General features: G+C 41.8%; 2 protein-coding genes across 5 annotated transcripts in view; one reads left to right on the top strand and one right to left on the bottom strand.

Moving 5' to 3' along the window:
- rnf115a (ring finger protein 115a) overlaps window positions 1-8,460 on the top strand; it is a 53,571-nt gene extending 45,111 nt beyond the window's left edge. Inside the window, exons 9-10 of one of the 2 annotated variants that reach the window (XR_009654721.1) lie at window positions 1,793-1,859; window positions 6,867-6,957. Coding sequence is in view for 1 of the 2 variants with exons in the window: in XM_060921722.1 (XP_060777705.1) it covers window positions 6,867-6,986 (120 nt within the window). In the remaining variant the exon portion in view is untranslated. Of the gene's footprint in view, window positions 1-1,792; window positions 1,860-6,866 lie in introns of both variants that reach the window. The other variant, XM_060921722.1, reaches the window with a different exon arrangement.
- On the bottom strand, window positions 7,951-27,410 carry gba1 (glucosylceramidase beta 1). 3 transcript variants are annotated; one of them, XM_060921719.1, is made up of 11 exons: window positions 27,268-27,410; window positions 27,090-27,181; window positions 26,654-26,845; window positions 24,969-25,115; window positions 24,482-24,615; window positions 24,221-24,393; window positions 20,398-20,635; window positions 19,992-20,216; window positions 19,374-19,537; window positions 19,058-19,174; window positions 7,951-9,271 (listed from the first exon to the last, which is right to left on the bottom strand). In XM_060921719.1, exons 1-11 carry the CDS (start codon window positions 27,282-27,284, stop codon window positions 9,166-9,168), a joined length of 1,605 nt encoding a protein of 534 aa, XP_060777702.1. In that variant the 5' UTR covers window positions 27,285-27,410; the 3' UTR covers window positions 7,951-9,165. The 3 variants fall into 3 exon arrangements, with proteins under 3 accessions (XP_060777702.1, XP_060777701.1, XP_060777704.1); XM_060921718.1 differs by having other exon boundaries at window positions 26,654-26,848; window positions 27,268-27,409; XM_060921721.1 differs by lacking the exon at window positions 19,992-20,216 and having other exon boundaries at window positions 26,654-26,848; window positions 27,268-27,409.
- Between the last annotated feature and the right edge of the window lie 407 nt (window positions 27,411-27,817).

The raw sequence follows: 27,817 nt of genomic DNA, 5'->3' as shown, positions 1-27,817 counted from the left end.
TACGTTTCAATTTGTGTAACTGAACTTGTTTCATGTCACTGGTCATATAAACCTATGTAAACAGGAAAAACGCGGAAGAGTTTGGTCGCATCTAACTACAGCCCCAAAAAATACCGTTGGCCATGCTGAGCCTAGCTACATTGCTAACAGGAGTGACAGCGCGTCTGACTGACTGGGAGGTCGCGCAAAGCTCGGAGAGGTACGGAGCAGCTCGTCTCAATTCAGATAAGAGCATATTTCATTATGGAAGTACGGTGGACTGTTCCTTTAAAGTGCATATCACGGGTAAATTCAGGAGCGAAATCAATGTAATTCTCCTATTTTTATATTAAACTTTGGTCAAATATCTGTTGCATTTTGTGCAATTTTTTTTTTTTTTTTTACCTTGCGCAATACCAGAAAAATTCAGTTGAAATCAAGCCATCTGAGGTGAATTGGTCCGCCTCTGAAAAAACTTGGCATTTGGATTTCCCGGCAAACATTGATTTTCGTGACGTCGCGTGCGGGACGCCTCCCTCTGAATCCTACGCCAGCGCTGGTTTGTTTGAGAAAACGACCTGGTGGTTTTCTGCAAATTTCTTCAACGTTATCACGTAATTATTAAAATGGTGAACAGATGTATCATAGGAGGGTGTAGCAACACCAATCTTGATGGGATTAGTACTCATCGTTTTCCAAAAGACCGGACAATGAGAGAGAAATGGGAGCGCTTGGTCTACACAGGCTGTGCACTGAAACCGTGCAAAGCTCGCGCAGCCTGCTGGCGCTTCCGCAGATAACGTCACGAATCTGGCTCCAGACTCGCTTGAGATTTTTCCGGACGTGTTTTATTTTATTCTGCTGTAGACAGATGGCCTTGTGCAAAATTACCCTTCTGGATGAGTGTGTAAAGGGACATACTTTCACATAAATAAAAAAAACACGAAATTGGTCCGTGATATGCACTTTAATATTTCGCTGATTACGACAATGTGTCTGACAACATGGGAAGGATTCCTGTTGTAAATATCAGAAACTAGCCCCCTAATCGACTTATAGCTGTGGTCATTTTTAGGATGACTGTATAAACGTATTATAATGTACAGCTTATTGTAGTTTTCTGTGTGGTGTGGTGTAAATTATGCTTAAAGATTTCAGTTGCCACATTTCAGAGGGCCAGCAGGTCATTGGCAGGAATGTAAGCTGCCACTTTTTTTTTTAAAGGAATACATGAAGACTTTCATCGCAAAATGCTATATATCCAGTTTTGCTAATTTGAGAAAAAGCCTTTTTTTTTTTATTGTGCCTTATTGAAAAATGAAACTTATTTGAAAAGTTTATTATAAACTACTCTAAATCATATGACATGTTCTGATAAAATCCTTAACTCGTGCAAAATGAAAAAAATTGATTTTTTTTTCTCAAAATGCTATAAATCCATTCGACCATTTTTTCACAAAATGCTATATATCCAAGTTAATTAATAATGACACAAGTCTGTAAGTTTTGCATGCAGTAAACTGCCACAATATGGTTTCTTAAATTAAAAAAAAAAAAAAAGTCCTCCCAAGCATAATAAATGTGAAACTTTACACTTAATTGTAGCGTTTACCCTTTGTGACAATAATGCTCTGAAGAGTTATGTGGTAAAAGCACAATGATGGTTTCACCCCTATGCTCAAACTTTTTTAAAGCTAGCAACAGGACTAAAATACAGATATGTGCACAAATCCGTTTACAAGAAAACCCTGCATGCCTCATCTAAAATAAGTTTGTTCTTGTAATCTTGCGTTCCATTTTGTGTTCTCTCCAGCATTAAAAGCTAAATCATCATTGGAAAGTTTATCCGCGTGCCAAAGAGAACGATTGTCCCGTGCATTGTGAGTACACCCGATTTGCGGCACCTTTACACCAGCAAGAATACTTTTGTTTGCTTCTTTATTTCACGCTCATGATATTCTACAGTCCTCCCTTTTCTTTTTCTTGGCTTCGGTGAAACCAGAATTTTATCCTCTAATCCGTCGAAATCGTTCACTTTTAGCAGAGAATACAGTGGTGCTTGAAAGTTTGTGAACCCTTTAGAATTTCCTATATTTCTGCATAAATATGACATAGAACATCATCAGATTTTCACACAAGTCCTAAAAGTAGATAAAGAGAACCCAGTTAAACAAATGAGACAGAAATATTATACTTGGTCATTTATTTATTGAGGAAAATGATCCAATATTACATATCTGTGAGTGGCAAAAGTATGTGAACCTCTAGGATTAGCAGTTAATTTGAAGGTGAAATTAGAGTCAGGTGTTTTCAATCAATGGGATGACAATCAGGTGTGAGTGGGCACCCTGTTTTATTTAAAGAACAGGGATCTATCAAAGTCTGATCTTCACAACACATGTTTGTGGAAGTGTATCATGGCACAAACAAAGGTGATTTCTGAGGACCTCAGAAAAAGCGTTGTTGATGCTCATCAGGCTGGAAAAGGTTACAAAACCATCTCTAAAGAGTTTGGACTCCACCAATCCACAGTCAGACAGATTGTGTACAAATAGAGGAAATTCAAGACCATTGTTACCCTCACACATGCAAACTCCTCACCTTTCGGCGAAATTCGCCGTTTTGGTCCCAAAATAGGTCACTTGTGTGAATCGTGTAGATCCGAAGAGTTTTTTTTTTGGGGGGGGGGTAGGCAGGCTACAACGCTATTGTTGCCAAACATTTCACTTACAAGGTTACAGCCAATCAAGATAAACAGTTACTAACACGCTTCTTTTCCATTGGAGTTCTGATCAGCTGGTGCACAACCCACTGCTGGTTGCCAGTCCTCGCTTACGAACATTCCACAGATTCAGACCGCAAAGTCACCTTTTTATAGAGAGATCTGGCAACCTCATCTCGCGACTGAATCTGAATACCAATGGAACAGTTTCCAGCGCGCTCGGGGGTGAATAACCATGGGTGGATCTACCGGGGTGGCATATGCCACTCTAAAAGAAAGCCTTGCCACCCCTGCTGCTACCCCAGTTGGCAGCGACGAATTCAAAGAAAAATTACGGCCAATTTGACATTTACGTGCACGAATTTCCAATGTCCGACTGTGGCGAATGCAGCACGAGATAACGCCAGAGATTGGTTGTTTTGGAAAATTGAGAGGCGCGAAGCGAGGGAGCCAGGAGTCGCGAGGAAAGGAGACACGGGAGGAAAGGGGTAAAAGCTGATTAACTATCTATCAAAAAATGAAATTATAACGAATGAACAGTGCTAGTATAGTTGCGATGCTGATTTTGAGAGGATAAAAATCAGGTTGGAGAAGGTTATTTAGCTAACTATACATGTAAGGCAAAAAAAAGTGTGTTTCCGGTAACCCGACCGATCGAGAATTTCCGCATCGAAATTGCCGACCGTAAAGTTTTTATTACAAATTTCCCTCGATATTTTAGTGTAAGTGGCGTTTAGTTTGTCATAATTTTTTTGTTTCAACGCATTCAAGTTGTGAAAGAAACGATAAAAAGTAAAATGTTTTGCCACTTCTATCAGCCCTCCTGGCTGTAATGCAAATTGCTTCCTCTTCAGTATACAAGTGCACTTCCATGGCAGGGAAAAACACTACATTTTGCCGCCTATGTAGTCCCCTATTTATACAAATAGGAGTCATTCAGGATTCAGCCATGTTTTTGCTCCGTGTTTTTGCTCGACCCAAGTTCTACAGTAGGCTAGGCGAGGCCGTCTGCTTTTAATGGAAGTAGCCTAACCTAGGACGTTAAACCATATTTTCACGTTATTTCTTGATAAGGTGTTTTCACATTATCACATGAAAATATCATGAAATTACGTGTTATGTTATTACATGATAAATATATTGTAAAAACGTGATAACTCTGTTAATATCTTTTCACGTAATTACTTGAGTCTAAGCCAATTTTTTTTTTTTTGAGTGTGGCAGCAATACGCTTCCGCAGATCATAACTCGAACTCTTGCGATATTTTTTTTATTCGTTTAAAGATTTAAAACACTTATTTTATTATGATGTGTGGTATAAAGGATTCTGTGCCAAAATACTATTTTGTAAGATGTTTACTTGTGTTAATTTTTTCGAACAAAATAAAACAAATTAAGAAAAAAAAATTTCCTACCTACCGACCTTATTTTAGTATTTCATGTTACCTGAAACACACTTTTTTTTTTGGCCTAATGTTAGCTAGGTCTGACATTAGTTTTGTGTAAAGTCGGCCACAAAAGTTAATATTGATTCACCGTCTGTCAAGGAAAACATTGCTATTGGCTGAAGCTTATGATTCAAATATTGAGGATCTTAAACATGAGTTACATCAGACGAGGAGAGTACTAGACAGAAAAAAGGGGGAACTGGAGAGTCCTACCACTCTCATGGAGTTCACTGTTTTTGGACCCATACCAAGATGATGATGATGTTTTTTTTTAGTTGTTCAGGTTGTGTAAAATAGCGGTTGTCTTGCCTGTGAGCAGTGCATCCTGTGAACGAAGTTTTTCATCTCTCAGGCTCATAAAGACTTATTTGCGGTTGACTATGACAGAAAAGAGACTATCAAGTTTGGCTGTACTCAGCATTGAATCAAAGCGCACAAAAGCATTAGATCTTGATAAATTTGTGAAGCGTTTTGCTGAGCAACATGGAAATCGCCGCATTCAGCTGTTGTAGGCATGACAAGTTCATGTTATGCTCACTGGTGAGCCTTTACAAAGCGTGAGGAAAAAAACTATAAAATGTGATACTGGTGTAAATGGTTTAAATCATGCTGAACTTGAAGCAGTGTTGTTATTGTTGTTTTTTAGTGTCTGTTCTTTTGCATATACAGTATAAAACTGTCCAGAAACGGTATAGACCTCATCTGAGAATGTGTTCTTCGTGAACAATAAAGGCATGAGATTAAGTTTATCTGTATGAGTTTGTAAATGGCAGTCTGTGCCCTTTTGTAGTGTGTACATACTATTTGTCGTCAAACTGTGATTAAATTCAGTATATATACATGTCTGTAATACGTTGCCACCCCTCAAAAATTCCTGCCCCCCTCTTGCCACCCCATAAATATTTTTCTAGATCCGCCCCTGATTTCACATAGGTGATGTCTTTAAGAAAATTGACAGACAGGGATTGGCCAGGTGTGTCCTCTGGGGTAGGTCTGTTAGATAGCACAGGCAGTAATATATACCTTTTTGTAAATAGCCCACTGTGTTGTACACAGGGGTGAAAATTAACTTCACAAAATATCAAACTTTACCGGCCACTGACAAATAAATGGTACAATTTACCAGCCACTCAACAGTAACTTATTAAGACATGTTTATGGAAAGTTATTTTGTACTGTATTAAATTCAAGATGTCACTGGTTGCAATTTTTTTTGTAACGTAGACTACGAAATGTACTTTTGCGCGCGTGCCGTGTCCCCATGCATCCTTCTCACCTTTTTCACCCCTGACCAGTTTGCATGCCTGTACCCTCCCCAGGAGTGGTCGACCAACAAAGATCCCTCCAAGAGCAAGGTGTGTAATAGTCGGCGAGGTCACAAAGGACCCCAGGGTAACTTCTAAGCAACTGAAGGCCTCTCTCACATTGGCTAATGTTCATGAGTCCACCATCAGGAGAACACTGAACAACAATGGTGTGCATGGCAGGGTTGCAAGGAGAAAGCCACTGCTCTCCAAAAAGAACATTGCTGCTCGTTTGCTAAAGATCACGTGGACAAGCCAGAAGGCTATTGGAAAAATGTTTTGTGGATGGATGAGACCAAAATAGAACTTTTTGGTTTAAATGAGAAGCGTTATGTTTGGAGAAAGGAAAACTGCATTCCAGCATAAGAACCTTATCCCATCTGTGAAACATGGTGGTGGTAGTATCATGGTTTGGGCCTGTTTTGCTGCATCTGGGCCAGGACGGCTTGCCATCATTGATGGAACAATGAATTCTGAAAATTATACCAGCGAATTCTAAAGGAAAATGTCAGGACATCTGTCCATGAACCGAATCTCAAGAGAAGGTGGGTCATGCAGCAAGACAACGACCCTAAGCACACAAGTCGTTCTACCAAAGAATGGTTAAAGAAGAATAAAGTTAATGTTTTGGAATGGCCAAGTCAAAGTCCTGACCTTAATCCAATCAAAATGTTGTGGAAGGACCTGAAGCGAGTAGTTCATGTGAGGAAACCCACCAACATCCCAGAGTTGAAGCTGTTCTGTACGGAGGAATGGGCTAAAATTCCTCCAAGCCGGTGTGCAGGACTGATCAACAGTTACCGGAAACGTTTAGTTGCAGTTATTGCTGCACAAGGGGGTCACACCAGATACTGAAAGCAAAGGTTCACATACTTTTGCCACTCACAGATGTGTAATATTGGATCATTTTCTTCAATAAATAAATGACCAAGTATAATATTTTTGTCTCATTTGTTTAACTGGGTTCTCTTTATCTACTTTTAGGACTTTGTGTGAAAATCTGATGATGTTTTAGGCCATATTTATGCAGAAATATAGAAAATTGTAAAGGGTTCACAAACTTTCAAGCACCACTCGATTCAGCGTCACTTCAAACAATCGTGTTGGACAAATCGAGAGCGCTGATTGGCTGAGCGGATATAGTGCGATTCGGAAGAAAATTAGAGTGGCGGATATCACGGTTTGATTTTTTAAAAAAAAGTGGAACTTCATGCAGTAAAAGCAATGGGATGTGTCACGTTTTGACAAAAGACGATTTGTGATACGAATTGAACTTAGTATTGACAATCTCTTATGTATATTGGTTCCAAAATTTCGAATATGGCGCTTATTGCATTTTGCGATGAAAGTCTTCACATATTTCTGCAAGCATCACCGTTTATTCATGTTCTCTCTTCCTCTCTCTCTCTACAGCATGACACATGTCCGGTATGCAGGAAGAGTTTGAGTGGAGAGGACAGTGGCAATCAGCCACCCTCAGAGCCCTCCTCCGTAAACACCGAGCCTCGCACACAGGAGAGATGGTCCTACTGAGAGAGACGCGCGCACACATGCTTTTTCATCTCTGCTCTATCTCTTTAACTCTTACAACACACAATGTGTGAGGATTTGCCACTATTTGGCATTCCCTGTCTTAACGCCAGCCTCTCTCTCGCTCGCTCTTCATTTTTGATCATACCAATCTCGTATGGTTTACTATGACTTGTTTACCGTTTTTATTTTTATCCCTCCATGTTTCCTCTGTCGTGGCCCATCTCTGGTCTCCTTTCTTTCTCTGCATTGACACTTTTTTACATTAATTCAGAGGTGTTTTGCATTTGATTACACATCTTGTCCTGGTGTCTGCTTTCCCAGGCGACGGACTCTGAAGACTGCACATGCTCACCACCATCTGGTAGGCATAACACTACATGAGCCATCCTTCTTATAGAATGTGCAGTGTTATGCACTTTCCATGAAGCTGAACTGCACATGGTGCACAGAGCCAGCCCCTGTTTATGGTTTCAGTGTGTGTGCGTCTCCCCCCCCCCCCCCCCCCCCCCCCCAGTGTGGCCCATTCTACTGATTGGTTGCCCTTAACCCCTTTTCGCTCACTGTTTAGCACACCTGTTCAGTGGGTCACCTCGTCTTGTCTCGGTAGTTGTTACCAGTCTCGGAGCGCTCCTCTTTCCTCTCCCTCTTGCCATCTGTGCACTTCTCCCAGGTGTATATATCACAGGCACACATGGTGTCTCTCGCATCTCATTGGCATCACTCCTTTTCTTTTTTTTGTAAATAATTTTAGTTCAAAACCTCATTCAAAGAAAAACAAAAGGAAAGGAATACTGCATATAAAATGGTAAATCCCTAAATATTAAAAATATATATTATATAAATGATGTGTTGTCAATTATGTATTGATAATAAAACTGAATAAAAATCAATTAACTGTTGAGCTTGCTAAGACAGGTTTACATAAATTTTTACATGAAATCATGTACAAGAGCCAAGGACACAATTTGATTTCATAATTTTGTTTAATTGAAATCTTGGTTTTTCTACAGCATCCAGTTAAACTTTGTTCATTTTTCCCCCCCCTTCAACCAAACTCATTTTAGTGCATTTTAATATTCATTTAACAGTGATCAGTTTGATATATAAAATATCTAATTTTTCACATCTTCAGCCTGACAAATTGCCATTGATTTATACACAAGGTCGCTTGCGTATGATCAAGAAGCAATACCAATTAGCTGTGTTAATGACATTAATGAAAGTCAGACATGGATCATAAAGGTTACTATTGTTTGTATTTGAACTGTAGCCTCTTACATTCCTCTGACCGAGCTGTCTGTCAATGCATATGCATTTTTAAACACATCACAGGACTCTTAAAACCAATGCTGTCTTCTTAAGATAATAGCAGCCTTTACTGTTAAGACCTCCTGGAAATGTTTCCATCCAATTATGTACACATGGCTTCAAACTGTCTACCAAATTATCACATTAAAAGCAGGTCAAGCACGTCTTGAAGTTTCAAGTCACTTTAAATCTGCAATTTTTCAGTGCTAATTTATGCATATTAAAGCTTCCACGTCTCTTTTTCACACTTTTTTTTTTTTTTTTTATTGAAAAGATAATGGTCTCTCAAACACCTTAAAGCTCCAGAATCATTTTCTTTCAGAATCAAGACAAGCTCCATCAAACACTGCTATAAATCAACTGTTTCAAACAGTCCGGAGTTCACGATTATTCATTTTCAGGCCACAGATCATGTCTTGATTTCCTTCCCTGAACTTGAGAGAGGGAGGGGAAAAAAAAAAAAAAACCTCACCGGGCCTTTCTGGTGACCTTCACCTTGACCCGATTACCCCCGAAACGTAATCAAGTAATCTACAGACCATTGCCCATCTACCCTGAAAATTTGAAGTCAATCAGTGCAACCGTCTAGACGCTAGATTGTTAACGGACACAAACTGCGCTGTTTACAATACCTCGCCCCGCTTGCTTGTCGCCGGCGAGGTAAAAATTGGTCAAGACAAAAGGTCTTTTCACTGTAGCATGTCACTTAAACTACTGTTAGTGACCTGGTTTCCTGACAATCAGCCCATGTATAGGTTTGATTAGAACTAAAATGATTGATCATTTTGCATCATCTCTGAAATATCTAGAGGTCTGTTGTGTTTAAGCTATACGCTCATGCAAAATTAAAGCTATATTTCAATACTGGTAACTAGGATGTGGCCCATAGAAGTGTGAGGATGGAGTGAGGAGGAGCAGTTGCAGGCAGAAAGCCGAGGGTCTGGTCCCATACTTCAAAATGCACTTCAGCGTTAGATCTGTAGGTTTACACACACACACAGCATTTTATAATGTTAACTATGCACTATACAAAAATATAGCAAATTATTTATGCTTGTATCATGTTAATTTATGAACAATTTTTTTTTTTTTTTAGAGAACACACACAGTATACAGATTATATTGTGGCTATTTTGAAGAGAGCCAACCAGTAAAGCCTGAACACTAATTTTATCTCAAATATGAAATGAAAAAAAATGTGAGTTTAGCCTGTTACAGTGGGGTAAAAAAAGTATTTAGTCAGCCACCAATTGTGCAAGTTCTCCCACTTAAAAAGATGAGAGGCCTGTAATTTTCATCATAGGTACACTTCAACTATGAGAGACAGAATGGGGGGAAAGAATCCAGGAAATCACATTGTAGGATTTTTAATGAATTAATTGGTAAATTCCTCGGTAAAATAAGTATTTGGTCACCTACAAACAAGCAAGATTTCTGGCTCTCACAGACCTGTAACAACTTCTTTAAGAGGCTCCTCTGTCCTCCACTCGTTACCTGTATTAATGGCACCTGTTTGAACTCGTTATCAGTATAAAAGACACCTGTCCACAACCTCAAACAGTCACACTCCAAACTCCACTATGGCCAAGACCAAAGAGCTGTCAAAGGACACCAGAAACAAAATTGTAGACCTGCACCAGGCTGGGAAGACTGAATCTGCAATAGGTAAGCAGCTTGGTGTGAAGAAATCAACTGTGGGAGCAATTATTAGAAAATGGAAGACATACAAGACCACTGATAATCTCCCTTGATCTGGGGCTCCACGCAAGATCTCACCCCGCGGGGTCAAAATGATCACAAGAACGGTGAGCAAAAATCCCAGAACCACACGGGGGGACCTAATGAATGACCTGCAGAGAGCTGGGACCAAAGTAACAAAGGCTACCATCAGTAACACCCTACACCGCCAGGGACTCAAATCCTACAGTGCCAGACATGTCCAGGCCCGTCTGAAGCTTGCTAGAGAGCATTTGGATGATCCAGAAGAGGATTGGGAGAATGTCATATGGTCAGATGAAACCAAAGTAGAACTTTTTGGTAAAAACTCAACTTGTCGTGTTTGGAGGAGAAAGAATGCTGAGTTGCAGCCAAAGAACACCATACCTACTGTGAAGCATGGGGGTGGAAACATCATGCTTTGGGGCTGTTTTTCAGCAAAGGGACCAGGATGACTGATCTGTGTAAAGGAAAGAATGAATGGGGCCATGTATCGTGAGATTTTGAGTGAAAACCTCCTTCCATCAGCAAGGGCATTGAAGATGAAATGTGGCTGGGTCTTTCAGCATGACAATGATCCCAAACACACCGCCCGGGCAACGAAGGAGTGGCTTCGCAAGAAGCATTTCAAGGTCCTGGAGTGGCCTAGCCAGTCTCCAGATCTCAACCCCATAGAAAATCTTTGGAGGGAGTTGAAAGTCCGTGTTGCCCAGCGACAGCCCCAAAACTTCACTGCTCTAGAGGAGATCTGCATGGAGGAATGGGCCAAAATACCAGCAACAGTGTGTGAAAACCTTGTGAAGACTTACAGAAAACGTTTGACCTCTGTCATTGCTAACAAAGGGTATATAAAGTTTTGAGATGGACTTTTGTTATTGACCAAATACTTATTTTCCACCATAATTTGCAAATAAATTATTTAAAAATCAGACAATGTGATTTCCTGGATTTTTTTTTCCTCATTCTGTCTCTCATAGTTGAAGTGTACCTATGATGAAAATTACAGGCCTCTCATCTTTTTAAGTGGGAGAACTTGCACAATTGGTGACTGACTAAATACTTTTTTGCCCCACTGTATATCTTATCTCCTATTTAGTTACACATATGCATGCACACAAAGCATTATAAGGATTGCAGAGCATGTAAAGCATAATGTTTGTTTCTATATGATTTTATATTACTAATATTTTACAATTAGAGTTGCATTTCTGCAAGACAATGTGAGTGTCTTTGCTCCGGAGTGCAAGAGATGAGTTGGAGCTGCTCATGATGGATGGGTGCGTGTTGGGTGAGTTAGTATGGGCTATGAAATTAAGTATGGAGGTGCTCTGATGAAGCATGACCAAGCAGGAAGACTTTTATTTCAAAACTCCATGTATTTCTATAGGGCCAAAAATGCATTACCACTCGTGGGGGAAAAAACAGAAGGATGGAAAGACAAAAAGCAAGAAAAAGATTAGTGTGGATCATAGCTGATTTCATGCATGTGTTGAGTACAATGTCTTGAGGTGTCATATTAGAACCCCAATTCCAAAAAAGTTGGGACACAGTGTAAAATTAAAAACTGAAGATTTGCAAAATCACGGAAATCATATACTTCATTGAAGAGTACAAAGACAACATATCAAATGTTGAAATAGAAATTTTATCTCTTAAATGCTTATTTTGAGGTCAGCAACACGTTTCAGACAAGTTGGGACGGGGGCAACAAAAGACTGAAAAAGTTGTGTAAAAAAAACAACTAATTTGGTTAATTGGCAACAGATCAGTAACGTGATCGGGTATAAAAAGAGCATCCCAGAGAAGCGGAGTCTCTTAGAAATAAAGATGGGGAGGGGTTCACTGCTCTGTGAAAGACCGCGTGGGCAAACAGTGCAACAATTTAAGAATAACATTCCTCAATGTAAAATGGCAAAGAATTTGGGGATCACATCATCTATGGTCCATAATATCATTGAAAGATTCAGAGAATCTGAACAAATCTGTAAGCAAGAGACAAGGCTGAAAACTGACGCTGGATGCCTGTGATCTTCAGGCCCTCAGGAGACGCTGCATTAAAAGCAGACATGTGTCTGTAGTGGAAATCACTATATGGGCTCAGGAACACTTCAGAAAACCATCGTCTATGAAAACAGTTAATTACTGCATCCACAAATGCAAGTTAAAACCAGATATAAACAATATCCAGAAACACCGTCATCTTCTCTGGGCCCGAGCTCTTTTATGATGGACTGAGGCGAAGTGGAAAACTGTTCCGAGGTCTGATGAACCAAAAGTAGAAATTCTTTTTAGAAATCATGGACACCACGTCCTCCAGGCTAAAGAGGAGAGGGACCATCCGGCTTATCAGTGCACAGTTCAAAAGCCAGCATCTATAATGGTATGAGGGCGCATTAGTGCATATTACATGGGTAGCTTGTTCATCTGGGAAGGCATCATTAATGCTGAATGATATATACACATTTCAGAGCAATATACTGCCATCCAGACCAAATCTTTTTTCAGGGAAGGCCTTCCTTCTTTCAGCAAGACAATGCCAAACCACTTTCTACACATCTGCATGACTCTGTAGTAAAAGAGTCTGGGTGCTAAACTGGTATGCCTGCAGTCCAGACCTGTCTCCCATTTAAAACATTTGGCGCATTATGAAGCGCAAAATACAACAAAGGAGACCCCGAACTGTTGAGCAACTGAAATTGTACGAGTTCCCAAACATTTATAGTAGTGTTAAAAGGTGATGCAACACAGTGGTAAACATGCCCCGTCACAACTTTTTTGAAACATGTTGTTGACATCAAAATGAGCATATATTTTTCAAAAACCAATAAAATTTCTCAGTTTCAACATTTGATATGTTGTCTTTGTACTATTTTCAATGAAATATAGGGTTTTCTTGGTTTGCAAATTATCGCATTGTTTTTATTTACAGTGTTCCAATTAAAAAAAAAACCCTGGGGTTGTGAGTTTGGTGGTTCTCTGATGACGTGTGCCTGAGCAGGAGGTCTTTGATTCTGAAACACTATTCATTCCGATGGGGGGGATGACAGAAAAATGAGAACAAGTTTGCTTGGCAGTTGTTCTTGCCTTAGAAACCTTCTCTCCTTCCCTCCAGAAATTGACAAATTCAGGTAGCGATGCTTGGTGTTTGTTAGCTTTGATCCTCTGTTGGTCTGTCCATTTGACAATTTCCATAAGGACCTTGTCGTGCCTCCACCTATATCGGCCTTCTCCCACTGCTTTGGGACAGCCGGTCAAGATGTCATTCAGGGTGCAAAGACCTGCCCTGCACTGCTTGCACAATGGATTTTCTTCTCTGCCCCAGAGCTTAAGGTTGTTTGGGGTTGGCAGGTCAGCCATGGCTCACAGAAGGAAGGTCAACTTACCCTAGTCAGCACCCTAGAGTTCCTTCCAGGACAGTGGTTGCTTGAGTGTCTGGTCCCATTGCATCCACTACCCCTGGTAGACGAGCCCAATTGCTTTTAAGGAAAGGTCGTCTTCTGCAGCCTCTCAGACCCTCCGTGTAACAAGTGCTTTCTTGCCTTTGGCATTGGCCTTGCTCCATCTCTTGGCGTTGTAATTTCCAAGACCTAGCCATCCTTCACAGAGCACCCCAACAATCTCCTGATGTTTCCAGTAAGCTTCTGCATCCTTTACAGCTTCCTGAGACTTCCATTTCTTGCCACACTTGATGGTCTGAATAGACTGCCTGATCTTTCTTGTCCTCAGAAGCAGTGTACTGACTTCTCTTGCCTTAGTGGATTTGAATTCTTCCACCACTGATGAGACTGGTAAGTACAACTTGGAGATCTTGCTGTATAGGCTGATGGAGATAAATATTGGGGGAGAACACAGCCATCTTCGTACAAATTTACTGCACAGCGTCTCCATTGCTTCAACTTGAGTCATGGGGAAGTTGAACAGCAGGAATGGCCATTGAAGTCTGGGAATGATGCCAAACTGGAAGCACCACACCTTAAACCTACCAAGCAACTGGCTGTTGTCAACTGCCTTGAGTCAGATGTTTAGTTGTCATGGTGTCTTTGGGGTTGCTGCTATCATTCAGGGTGCGGTCATAATTCTTGCCTAAACATTGGATTCATTGTTCTTGAATGGTTGGAATCTCCACCCCTTGGATGTTAAAGGTGTTCATCAGGTTTCCTTTCAGAATATTCAGGCTCCTAGATTTTCCTGGGTTAAATTGCATACGTGCCCATGTAGCCATTTTCTCCAACAAGCTTAGGACCCACTGTGTTCCGTGGATGGATGGAGTCATCAGTTACATCATACATGAAGGCTCCACAGGCCGGATGCCTTGTATTGTCGTCTGCTTTTGGACCTCTACATTGCATTCTTCCAGCCTTTAGTAGTAGTTCATGGCTGTCACAAACGAGCTGATGGATACTGTACATTCTGCCATGATGCCTTTTTCAAGCCGCTGCCATTTGGTGGTAAAGTTTCCCACGATGAACCTCATCTTCAGTAAATCCTTGTGTGACATCACACGCTTGATTACCTCTGATGATACTTGGTAGTGCACCAGTACATGTTGGATCAGATTGTGGGGTACACTTGGGTAGGCTTTTGCAAAATCTAACCACACAACTGAGTGATTTTGTTGCTCTTTGCCTCCTTGATGATGATCTGACTAATTACCAATGTATGCTCCAGACAACCGGAGTATCCCGGAACTCCCCTTTCTCAGGCATTTGGGTCAATGTACCCGTGGCAGCATGGTGGTGCAGTGGTTAGCACTCACAGTAAGAAGGTTTTGGGTTTGAGCCCAGTGGCCGGCAGGGGCCTTTCTGTGTGCAGTTTGCATGTTCTCCCCGTGTCTGTATCGGTTTCTTCTGGATGCTCTGGTTTCCCCCACAGTCCAAAGACATGCAGTTAGGTTCACTGGCTACTCTAAATGGTCCATGAGTGTGAATGTGTATGAAATGGTTGTTTCCCAAGCCCAGAAATGGAAGGGTAGTGGCAGGAAGGGCATCCGGTGTAAATCCATGCTCCAATTAATATGACGTGGATCAACAGGGTCCGCATGGCAGCAACCCCACACACGCAAGTGGGATAAGCTGGAAGAAGTGATTGTCAATGTACTTGTTAGCTAATAAGTAAGATGTTAGTCTTTTAACAGTAACGGACCACAATATTTTCCCTTCAACGTCTAGCAGGGAGATCTCTCGAAACCGGTCAAGTCTTGAGGAGTTCAGCTCTTTGGGGACAAAGCAGCCTCAGTGAGACCCCAAAGCCAGAGTCTCTGCTTCTTCTTCCAGAGTGTACATAAAAGCTTTGATAGGCTCTTGATTAGCTTTGGGCAATTTTGTAAATCTCGTAGGTGGAGCCTGATGGTCCTGGAGTAAATCCTGCCTAGGCTTTTTCCACTACTGACCTTACTTCATCAAGAGAGAAGTCGGTCATGTTGAAAGGAGTATGCGGATTGAGTGTTGGCAGTTGGAAAGGACAGTCCCCCAATGGAACAGCTCTGCTGGGATCACCATGCACTGTTGCCACCCTAATCCTCCACAAAACATGTTAGTCTCCCAGACTTGGGCTTCCCAAGGAGATCAGCTGTGAACTGGAAAGGGTCATTAAAGGTTTTCCTTTGTCATCACTTCTCTCTCTGCTTTTTGCAGACTGTCTCTGCCCTGCGAAGCTGGAGAAGGTTTTTCCACAGCTCTGATTGTAGTTGATTCAGGGCTGTTTTTCCCCCTCATCAGCTGCTTTCCACCACCTTCTCGAGCATCCTTAATTCTTTCACACTTCTGTGATCTGGTGCTGTCTCCTGCTGGGACCTGCTGGTGGTTTAGCAGTTTTGCGTTCCTTCACACTGAAGGCACCCTGACATTTTTGATACTCAACCTGTAATATGATCTCTATCTTTTTGCTTGCATCTCCTTTTAAAATGTTGTCAAAGATGTTACTTAGATATTCGTCCAGTTGTGCCCACTGATGGTCTGCTGTTGGTGGCAAATTCAGCCGTGGCTTCCTCTCAAAGTTCACTAGTCTTTCAGACGCCCCGTGTTCCGAGCAAGTTGAGCAGAAAGGTTCAGAGCACTGTGGTTTGTCTCCTGTCCCTGGCTCTGGTCCTGATCCTAAACCGACAGACAAGCAGTGCTGATAAACATGGAGATAATTCTCTTGGTAGTATAAGGTGCTTTGCCTCGCTTAAGCCAGTCTCTCACTGGGCTGCGACAGCTTGCGACAAATTGCGAACGTCATTCACGAGTTTCAAAAGTGTGTTGAAACATTCGCGGGGCTTCTCAATTTCCTTGCATGAGTCACAAAGTGTCGCTCCTTCGTCGCTGAAATTTTGAACATGTTCAAAAAATTCGTGCAACAAAATTTCTCTCAAAATAGGTGCAAGCGGGTCGCTGGTGTCATGAAGCCGTCACGAATCCTTCTCAAGTCAGTTTCCGTGAGACAGGAAACACGAGTCTATCTCACTGGGCTGCGACTAGCTGGAGACACAACAATTGTGAGCGAATATCAATTCAGTGTGATTCCAAGTGAAAATTGTCACTAATTCGCAAATTTTATCGCAATTGTTGTGTCTCCTACTAGTCGCAGGCTGTTGCAGCCCAGTGAGCTACTACCCTCAAGTAGCTCTTTACACTTGCCTTGATGGATTTTCACGCCACATTCATTCATTCTTGTATATTCCCCCTGCAGATGTTGTATCTTCATTTGTCCAGCCCTTTCAAACAATCATCTGTACATTGATGAATAAGAAAACACTGGCATTTGTTTTTAGGAGCCAACAGTGAAACCTGACTAGTATCCCTTCTTCTTTGGTGGCACGGTGGTGTACTGGTTAGTACCGTTACCTCACAGCCAACAGGAGCCTTTCTGTACACTGCAAAAAAAAACTGAATTTGAGGAGAAAATTCCTTAATACCAGTGAAATTATCTTGCTGCATGGACAGATAATTTTACTTGACAAGACATCTTGGAATAAGTTGGTTACAATCTCAAACTAGTTTTAATAATCTGAATTGGTGTCTTGTTTTCTTCTAATAGGAAATGCCAGATCATTTCAACCATATTCAAGATATTCTAACTTGTTAAGATATCATTTTTGCAGTGTAGAAAAAAATAAGGGGCGGCACGGTGGTGTAGTGGTTAGCGCTGTCGCCTCACAGCAAGAAGGTCCGGGTTCGAGCCCCGTGGCCGGCGAGGGCCTTTCTGTGTGGAGTTTGCATGTTCTCCCCGTGTCCGCGTGGGTTTCCTCCGGGTGCTCCGGTTTCCCCCACAGTCCAAAGACATGCAGGTTAGGTTAACTGGTGACTCTAAATTGACCGTAGGTGTGAATGTGAGTGTGAATGGTTGTCTGTGTCTATGTGTCAGCCCTGTGATGGCCTGGCGACTTGTCCAGGGTGTACCCCGCCTTTCGCCCGTAGTCAGCTGGGATAGGCTCCAGCTTGCCTGCGACCCTGTAGAACAGGATAAAGTGGCTACAGATAATGAGATGAGAAAAAAAAAAAAAAAGACACCAACTCAGATTATTAAAACTAGTTCTAGATTGTAACCAACTTATTCCAAGATGTCGTCAAGTAAAATTATTTGTTCATGCAGCAAGATAATTTCACTAGTATTAAGGAACTTTCTCTTCAAATTCAGTTTTCAGTTTTTTGCAGTGTATGGAGTCTGCATGTTCTCCCTGTGTCGGCGTGGGTTTCCTCTGGGTGCTCCGGTTTCAAGACATGCAGATTAGGGGATGTACAAGACCGCGCATACTTGGTGCTGGTCCCAAGTCTGGATAGATTGGGGAGAGTTGTGTCAGGAAGGGCAAAACCTATACCAAATCCAGTATGCGGAACAGGTCTGCTGTGGCGACCCCGAACAAACAGCAGCAGCCAAAAGAGGAAGTTGCATCTTCTTTCTTCACTCTTCTGTCTTGCCACACCCAATCTCGTAGTCCTTATACCACTGTCCAGGTCAGTGACTTTTGTGGATTTCTTAAACTTCTTTCATCAGCATGTTACTCTATTTTCACTTTTGGTAACAACTTCCTTCATTACCCATAATGCCTTCTGACCACCTGTGGATAGTGGTGCATGTGGGAATTAGACCTTATTTCTTCTCAGTTAAAAAAGAAAGCAATGCAGCAGCACTTTAGTCCTGGAGTCGGTCCAGCTCTTTCAAAGGTTTATCTGTACATTGATGAATAAGAAAAGAAACACTGACTTATTTGTTTTGAGGAGCTAACAGTTGCCCCTTTTTCACCAAATCAGTTCCAGGGCTGGTTCGGGGCCAGTGCTGGTGCTGGTTCACAACTCGTTCAACTTGCGAGCCAGCTGAGAACCAGTTTGCTTTTCCATAGCTCGCGGTGCTAAGGGGAGCCACGTCATTACGTCGCTGTATACGTCAGTTACGTCGCTACGTTTGCATAAACCTTGGCACGAATATCGAAGCAAAAACAACACGGAAGAAGCAGCAGCAGCAACAACAACAATAATGAATGACTTGGCGTTTGTACAGCTGCTGCTTCTCGCCGCTTAAAAATGGCGCTCTTTTGCGGTCTTGTTATTGTTGTTGGTCTTAACAACTCCGCCCCCCCGCTGACGTAAGCGGTTCTTTCCTCTGGCCCAGCAGAGAGTTGGTGCTAGCCTGGAACTGGTTTTTCTGGCCCCAGAGCCAGTTCTTTGTCAGTGGAAACAGAAAACCCGGTTCCAAACTAAGCACTGGCCCCGAACCAGCCCTGGAACTGCTTTGGTGGAAAAGAGGCAAGTGAAACCTGACCACGATCCCTTGTTGTTTCTTCTTTTAAATGTCATTGTAACTGTGCTAGCAAAGTGAGTGTGGAAGACAAGTCTTACCTACTAACATCTCACAGGAATCATGAAAATATTTACAAATTAGCACCAGATTCACTAAACATTTCAATATAAACGCATTTCACGTTTCCTTTAAATGGAATTTCAAGCATACAGAATTCATGATGTATACATCATGATGATCATATAGACCCTAGATGGTTGCTACTACTGCTTGGATTTACAGGCAAAGGGTCATTGCTATTCCCACATCTTCATCCTTTTCTTTCTCACCTGTTTAAAATGATCATCACTACTGAACCATCAGGTCTGATGAAGGCAGAACTTTCCAGCGAGGTGTGTTCAGAAACAGACACACCTATTCTCTGAGACCCCTCCCACAGGAACTTGCTGTAAGTGTTGAAATAAAGTTCACATCAAAAACATTTCTAAAGAAGAAACTTAAGCAGGTCAAATTAAATCACTTTCCAGTAAAAAGAAGATGCCAAGTGCCTAGTTAGTGGTAATGAAAAGCCAGTGAACACTGCAGCTCCTCAAGTCATCTGAACTTAACACAGCTCCAAAAACCTTCAGCCTTACTGACTCTCACCTGAAGTGGGCCATGCTGTAGAAAGTCGGCTGCTTGTAGAAGACGTCTTTGCTCTGGTCCACGATAATGGGGCTGTCCACAAAATTCTTGACCCAGTTTGGTCCACCGCTCATATCTAGTGCTAAGTTCCAGTCTGTCCATCCAGTCACATAGTTATTTAGGTCCTGCAGGCAAGGGTAAAGGGAGAGAAGACAAAAAGGTAAAAATAGAAACACTGCCAAATATGAGCAACAGTAATGTTCTGATCAAATTACAGTTGACTTTATAGTTTGTGTCTGTAAAAGGAAAAATAATATGGATTTAAGCTGAATGTATTTTAAGTGGCATGAAAAAATATATACATTTCAATAATTATGGGAGAATGATGCTTTGAAAACATTGAGAACACTACTTTGGGCATTAATACAGGAAATACTGCAAATAAGACAACAGAAGTAGAAATAAATAGAAGAATGGCCACTGCAGTGTTTATGAAACACTAGAAGTCAGACAGTCAGGAAATCCAGTTCACGATACTGGTTCCAGATTTGTTTTAATGAAATTTAAGGATTATAAACACTAGACTTTAGAAATGGCCATTAAAGCTTTAAAAAAATGGAACTAATTAATCTGGATTACCTCTATAATGTCGTGGGCATAATCTTCGGCTCTTTCCCAGCTGCCCAACCGCACACCACGGTCAAGACTGCTAAAACCAGAACACGCCTCTGTGCCCAAAATGAAATACTCTGGGTAGAGGTCATGTGTGGTTGTCAGTGTGATTTTAGCAGGAGCAAAGAGATCCATGTACCAGTGAACACCAATTCCATGAACATATCGAGCTGCGTGAACATCACTCAGAACCTACAGCAGGAAAGAGTCACTGAGAACTGAAGAGCGCTTACCTGATTTTTTTTTTTTTTAAATTCCTGTGGTCCTCCTATATGTCTCAATGTGTGGCATGCCCGTTAACTCCTAACACTCACCGGTGTCTCAACTAATGCAAAACGTGTGATATCCCACCCTTTGTTCTTCTCTTGCTTACCACTTTGGCCCAGTGAGGAAGCAGGAGCCTTTGGTCATCCAGGATCATAAGGTGGGTTTTGGCATAAGGAGATGAATGAAGGGCAGGACCAAGGTCCAAAGCAATCCAATCACGCTGGAGCTCAGGAGTGAAACCCAAAGCCTGGAAGCTGTAGTTAGTCATTTCACCTGCAGTGGGTTCATTTCCTGTAGTCAAACCCCAGAATGAGATATTGTGCTTCTCATAGTCTTCTAGAAATCTGAGAGAGGAATATTGTGTATGAAAATGAAGAACAAAAAAAAAAAAAAAGGTACTTGTTATTTGCTTCAAGAAAACGTTAAAGGAGCATGTTTTTACAACCCCGATTCCAAAAAAGTTGGGACAAAGTACAAATTGTAAATAAAAACGGAATGCAATAATTTACAAATCTCAAAAACTGATATTGTATTCACAATAGAACATAGACAACATATCAAATGTTGAAAGTGAGAAATTTTGAAATTTCATGCCAAATATTGGCTCATTTGAAATTTCATGATAGCAACACATCTCAAAAAAGTTGGGACAGGGGCAATAAGAGGCTGGAAAAGTTAAAGGTACAAAAAAGGAACAGCTGGAGGACCAAACTGCAACTCATTAGGTCAATTGGCAATAGGTCATTAACATGACTGGGTATAAAAAGAGCATCTTGGAGTGGCAGCGGCTCTCAGAAGTAAAGATGGGAAGAGGATCACCAATCCCCCTAATTCTGCACCGACAAATAGTGGAGCAATATCAGAAAGGAGTTCGACAGTGTAAAATTGCAAAGAGTTTGAACATATCATCATCTACAGTGCATAATATCATCAAAAGATTCAGAGAATCTGGAAGAATCTCTGTGCGTAAGGGTCAAGGCCAGAAAACCATACTGGGTGCCCGTGATCTTCGGGCCCTTAGACGGCACTGCATCACATACAGGCATGCTTCTGTATTGGAAATCACAAAATGGGCTCAGGAATATTTCCAGAGAACATTATCTGTGAACACAATTCACCGTGCCATCCGCCGTTGCCAGCTAAAACTCTATAGTTCAAAGAAGAAGCCGTATCTAAACATGATCCAGAAGCACAGACGTCTTCTCTGGGCCAAGGCTCATTTAAAATGGACTGTGGCAAAGTGGAAAACTGTTCTGTGGTCAGACGAATCAAAATTTGAAGTTCTTTATGGAAGTCAGGGACGCCGTGTCATTCGAACTAAAGAGGAGAAGGACGACCCAAGTTGTTATCAGCACTCAGTTCAGAAGCCTGCATCTCTGATGGTATGGGGTTGCATTAGTGCGTGTGGCATGGGCAGCTTACACATCTGGAAAGACACCATCAATGCTGAAAGGTATATCCAGGTTCTAGAGCAACATATGCTCCCATCCAGACGACGTCTCTTTCAGGGAAGACCTTGCATTTTCCAACATGACAATGCCAAACCACATACTGCATCAATTACAGCATCATGGCTGCGTAGAAGAAGGGTCCAGGTACTGAGCTGGCCAGCCTGCAGTCCAGATCTTTCACCCATAGAAAACATTTGGCGCATCATAAAACGGAAGAGACGACAAAAAAGACCCAAGACAGTTGAGCAACTAGAATCCTACATTAGACAAGAATGGGTTAACATTCCTATCCCTAAACTTGAGCAACTTGTCTCCTCAGTCCCCAGACGTTTACAGACTGTTGTAAAGAGAAAAGGGGATGTCTCACAGTGGTAAACATGGCCTTGTCCCAACTTTTTTTGAGATGTGTTGTTGTCATGAAATTTAAAATCACCTAATTTTTCTCTTTAAATGATACATTTTCTCAGTTTAAACATTTGATATATCATCTATGTTCTATTCTGAATAAAATATGGAATTTTGAAACTTCCACATCATTGCATTCCGTTTTTATTTACAATTTGTACTTTGTCCCAACTTTTTTGGAATCGGGGTTGTATTATTATTATTAGTAGTAGTAGTAGTAGTAATAATAATAATAGTACATTAAAGCACAAACATTTAGTCGGTGTCCAAACTCGCTATTCAGTATACAGTGGTGCTTGAAAGTTTGTGAACCCTTTAGAATTTTCTATATTTCTGCATGAATATGATCTGAAACATCAGATTTTTCACACAAGTCCTAAAAAATAGATAAAGAGAACCCAGTTAAACAAATGAGACAAAAATATTATACTTGGTCATTTATTTATTGAGGAAAATGATCCAATATTACATATCTGTGAGTGGCAAAAGTATGTGAACCTTTGCTTTCAGTATCTGGTGTGACCCCCTTGTGCAGCAATAACTGCAACTAAACGTTTCCGGTAACTGTTGATCAGTCCTGCACACCGGCTTGGAGGAATTTTAGCCCGTTCCTCCGTACAGAACAGCTTCAACTCTGGGATGTTGGTGGGTTTCCTCACATAAACTGCTCGCTTCAGGTCCTTCCACAACATTTCCATTGGATTAAGGTCAGGACTTTGACTTGGCCATTCCAAAACATTAACTTTATTCTTCTTTATCCATTCTTTGGTAGAACAACCTGTGTGCTTGGGGTCGTTGTCTTGCTGCATGACCCACCTTCTCTTGAGATTCAGTTCATGGACAGATGTCCTGACATTTTCCTTTAGAATTCTCTGGTATAATTCAGAATTCATTGTTCCATCAATGATGGCAAGCCGTCCTGGCCCAGATGCAGCAAAACAGGCCCAAACCATGATGCTACCACCACCACGTTTCACAGATGGGATAAGGTTCTTATGCTGGAATGCAGTGTTTTCCTTTCTCCAAACATAACGCTTCTCATTTAAACCAAACAGTTCTATTTTGGTCTCATCCGTCCACAAAATATTTTTCCAATAGCCTTCTGGCTTGTCCACGTGATCTTTAGCAAACTGCAGATGAGCAGCAATGTTCTTTTTGGAGAGCAGTGGCTTTCTCCTTGCAACCCTGCCATGCACACCATTTGTTGTTCAGTGTTCTCCTGATGGTGGACTCATGAACATTAACATTAGCCAATGTGAGAGAGGCCTTCAGTTGCTTAGAAGTTACCCTGAGGTCCTTTGTGACCCCGCCGACTATTACACGCCTTGCCCTTGGAGTGATCCTTGTGGGTCGACCACTCCTGTGGAGGGTAACAATGGTCTTGAATTTCCTCCATTTGTCCACAATCTGTCTGACTGTGGATTGGTGGAGTCCAAACTCTTTAGAGATGGTTTTGTAACCTTTTCCAGCCTGATGAGCATCAACAACGCTTTTTCTGAGGTCCTCAGAAATCTCCTTTGTTCGTGCCATGATACACTACCACAAACATGTGTTGTGAAGATCAGACTTTGATAGATCCCTGTTCTTTAAATAAAACAGGGTGCCCACTCACACCTGATTGTCAGCCCATTGATTGAAAACACCTGACTCCAATTTCACCTTCAAATGAACTGCTAATCCTAGAGGTTCACATACTTTTGCCACTCACAGATATGTAATATTGGATCATTTTCCTCAATAAATAAATGACCAAGTATAATATTTGTGTCTCATTTGTTTAACTGGGTTCTCTTTATCTACTTTTAGGACTTGTGTGAAAATCTGATGATGTTTTAGGTCATTTGCAGAAATACAGAAAATTCTAAAGGGTTCACAAACTTTCAAGCACCATTGTATAGGTCATGTACCATATTCAAACAACACAGTGCATATTGGGTATTCAGCAGCCTCAAGGACACTACATATTGCAGTGGGTCCTGGATATTGTCCACTCCACCATTAGACATGAATACAAAAAAGGCAGATGGTGATAATCCTGACTAAAGTCTATCTTGGGACATTTTATTCATATACCTGATGTAGTACTGCGCCCAGGTTTTATACTCTTTGCCCCCAGGCATTCCTTTAAGCGAGCCCTTCCCTGTAAGCGCACCATTGGTCTTCAGCCAAGCCGGGGAGGTCCAGGCAGAAGCAAACAGGGACAGCGGGCGAGCTGACAGAGCTTGTGCCCGCTGCAGCAGAGGAATCTGTGAAGGACTGGATATTAATTACTACATTATAAAGGAGCATAATTAGATATGCATTTGCAAACTGTGATCATTTGTGCCTATATACCTTCATGTGTGTGTCTTCTTCAGCCAAGCTAAAGTTGAGCAAGCTGTAGTCATCAGGCGAGTCAGCATATGTATACAGACGAGTCGAAAAATCACAACTGCCTATCGGTACTCGAACCAGGTTGTACTCTATACCTATAAGAGAGAGGCAGAAAGTGATTGTTTCATGTGGCTTACTTCACATGCAAATTAAAAATCATGATGATGCTGCCTATCTCTATAAAAGACTGAAGCCCAGGTTAAAACATACTTATTGTTTTATTGAATAATTTGTGCTTTTTGGAACTTATTGTAGTAATTTTGTCGATTTTTTATTAATTAACTTGCGTCAACATTTAATCTTTTACATGTAAAGCACTCTGAGGATTCTGTACTCAAAATAATTGACTTAATACATTACTGATTATTAATTGTAGTAACATTATTCAGGAGTAGTTTTATAATGAAAACAGTCTAATCTCTCCCTGTTAGCAGCATCTCTCCCTCACCCTCTGGGGAGAAGTACTGTCTGAGCAGCTGGTCTTGGGATCTGGTCGACAGAGAGAGAATGTTCATGGCAGCCGCATCTGTCATGGCTCCTCCAAAGCCCTTAACATGCTGGTACTTTTCTGTGGGGACCAGAGTGATCCTGAGAGCTGAAAGAGAAAAGCAGGCAAGAAAGAAACTGGGTCAGTGCTGGGAATAGTGACTACAGATTTATTCTTAGCAAGTCTAATGATGCCCTAATAAATGCATAATGTTACAGTTCAGAATCTTTCTGGCACAATTATAGTATGGAGTTCATCACTCTGGGTAACTTATATTTAGTGCATGTATTATACTATATGAGGAACTGAAAACAGTCTTATTGGTGTCTTACATGTATTAAAGAAAAGGAAGAAAGATATTAAACTTGTTTTCACCACAACTGGTAACAAAAGCACACTTCCTCTCATGTGGTTTTGCCCAAATATTGCAATCTCTCCTATTAATTGTTTATTATCTGGAAATCAAGACTAACCTTCTTTAAAAAGGAATTTTGTGACATGAAAAACAGTCAAACAGTTACTCAGATGGGTTAGAATGCTGGATGATGCTAGGGCGGCATGGTGGTGTAAACGGTTAGCACTGTCGCCTCACAGCAAGAACGTTCTGGGTTTGAGCCCAGCGGCCAACGGGGGCCTTTCTGTGTGGAGTTTATGTTCTCCGCATGTATGCGTGGGTTTCCCCCACAGTTCAAAGACATGCAGTTAGGTTAACATGGGACGGCCTTGGGCCGAATTACCCAAGAGTGGCGGTGCGCATGTATGCAGCGGCTTTGCTTTCCTATGATGAACTAAATTTCGTTGTATATTTGTGCAGTGATGGCACGGTGGTGTAGTGGTTAGCACTGTCGCCTCACAGCAAGAAGGTCTGGGTTCGAGCCCCGTGGCCGGCGAGGGCCTTTCTGTGCGGAGTTTGCATGTTCTCCCCATGTCCGCGTGGGTTTCCTCCGGGTGCTCCGGTTTCCCCCACAGTCCAAAGACATGCAGGTTAGGTTAACTGGTGACTCTAAATTGACCGTAGGTGTGAATGTGAGTGTGAATGGTTGTCTGTGTCTATGTGTCAGCCCTGTGATGACCTGGCGACTTGTCCAGGGTGTACCCCGCCTTTCGCCCGTAGTCAGCTGGGATAGGCTCCAGCTTGCCTGCGACCCTGTAGAACAGGATAAAGCGGCTACAGATAATGAGATGAGATGAGATGAGATTTGTGCAGTGACGGCACGGTGGTGTAGTGGTTAGCTCTGTTGCCTCACAGCAAGAAGGTTCCGGGTTCGAACCCAGTGGCCGGCGAGGGCCTTTCTGTGTGGAGTTTGCATGTTCTCCCCGTGTCTGCGTGGGTTTCCTCCGGGTGCTCCGGTTTCCTCCGGGTGCTCCAGTTTCCCCCACAGTCCAAAGACATGCAGTTAGGTTAACGTGGGGTGGCCTTGAGCAAGGTACCTGTCCCCGGGCGCTCTAGTATGGCTGCCCACTGCTCTGTGTGTACGCCCACTGCTTCAGATGGGTTAAATGAATGGGATGAATTTCACTGTGCTTGAAGTGTACATGTGACAAATAAAAGGTTTCTTCTAGGAGCCTCATATTTAAAGGCATTCTATCTCTGATCCACCACTTACTAACAGCTGCAGGTTCTAACAGCAGCCAGTCACCCATACCTGCTCCAGTGCTGTTCTTCTGAACTTGACCCTGTTGCCTCTGAAGTCTCGTACCCGCCCTGCTGCTCAGGAATGACAGGAAGTGACCCACAGCAGGCAAGTTGACATGACCAACCGAGTCACAGTATGTAGCATTACACTCACATACTACTGAGCTCTGGCCAAAAGACTTCGCCTTGCATTCATCGCTGCCTGCTGTGACAAATTCATGACACAAGTAAGTACACACACACACGTTTTGGCTCTTATAATTTCTTAAGAGTAACAGTAATAATTTTGTTTTGTTCTGAATGCAGGTTTCCTTGTAGGGACCAGCCCAATGCCAAAACTGTCAGATGTGAGGCTACACACCATATTTACTGGTGATCAGAAAATACTCACAATGGGATTAACATTCAACATTACACTGTTTATACAATGCAACTTCTGAACCAACCTCTGATGTGTGTGAGTGTTCCTGTTAGAAGAGCAACCAGAAAAAGCACACCTGCTCCCTCCATGCTGTTTCTGCAGCTGTAGGTCACGTGACTGAGGAAGACCCCACCAGTTCAGATTCTCCAATAATAAACCATCAGATAAAAACAACGCAATGACCAAAATTCATAAACGCCTACCTGTAAATAATCCTCATGAGTGACAGGGATATTCGTTTTCCACTCAAGTCATGCAGCTCATGTGGTATCTTCAGTCACATTTTGTAAACAGGTTTCACTTCCTGGTTATTCAGCCGTCTGCGGTCACATGACGGTCATGTGATTCATGATGTTTCGTTCGGGTCATGTAAAAGATTCGCTCGGTTAGTATGCTAACACTAGCCTGGATTTTCAATAACACACACGCACACACAGAGAGAGACAAAGAAAGAAAGAAAGAAAGAAAGAAAGAAAGGAGAATAAGAACGCGCTAATGTTTGTAGGACGCAGGAGAAAAACAATGAATCAGACGAATGAATCATTAGTTCAGTTTCGGTTCGTTTTGGTGATTCATCCGAAAAGATTCATTTGTTTGTTATTTCTGTTCATTCCCCTTGTCCTCTAGATGTCGCAAACAAAGCCTTAGAATCAGCTCACTGCGCTTTAAAATGAGGTTTAATCAAGTGGTTTAAAGTGCCATTCCACCATTGGATGTATTTTTTTGGCATAAAATACAATATATTTTATGACA

Source organism: Neoarius graeffei, chromosome 5, assembly GCF_027579695.1.
Source record: "Neoarius graeffei isolate fNeoGra1 chromosome 5, fNeoGra1.pri, whole genome shotgun sequence".
NCBI lineage: Eukaryota > Metazoa > Chordata > Actinopteri > Siluriformes > Ariidae > Neoarius > Neoarius graeffei.
The sequence above is the reverse complement of the archived record's forward strand: the minus strand, read 5'-3'. Positions and strand labels throughout refer to the sequence as shown.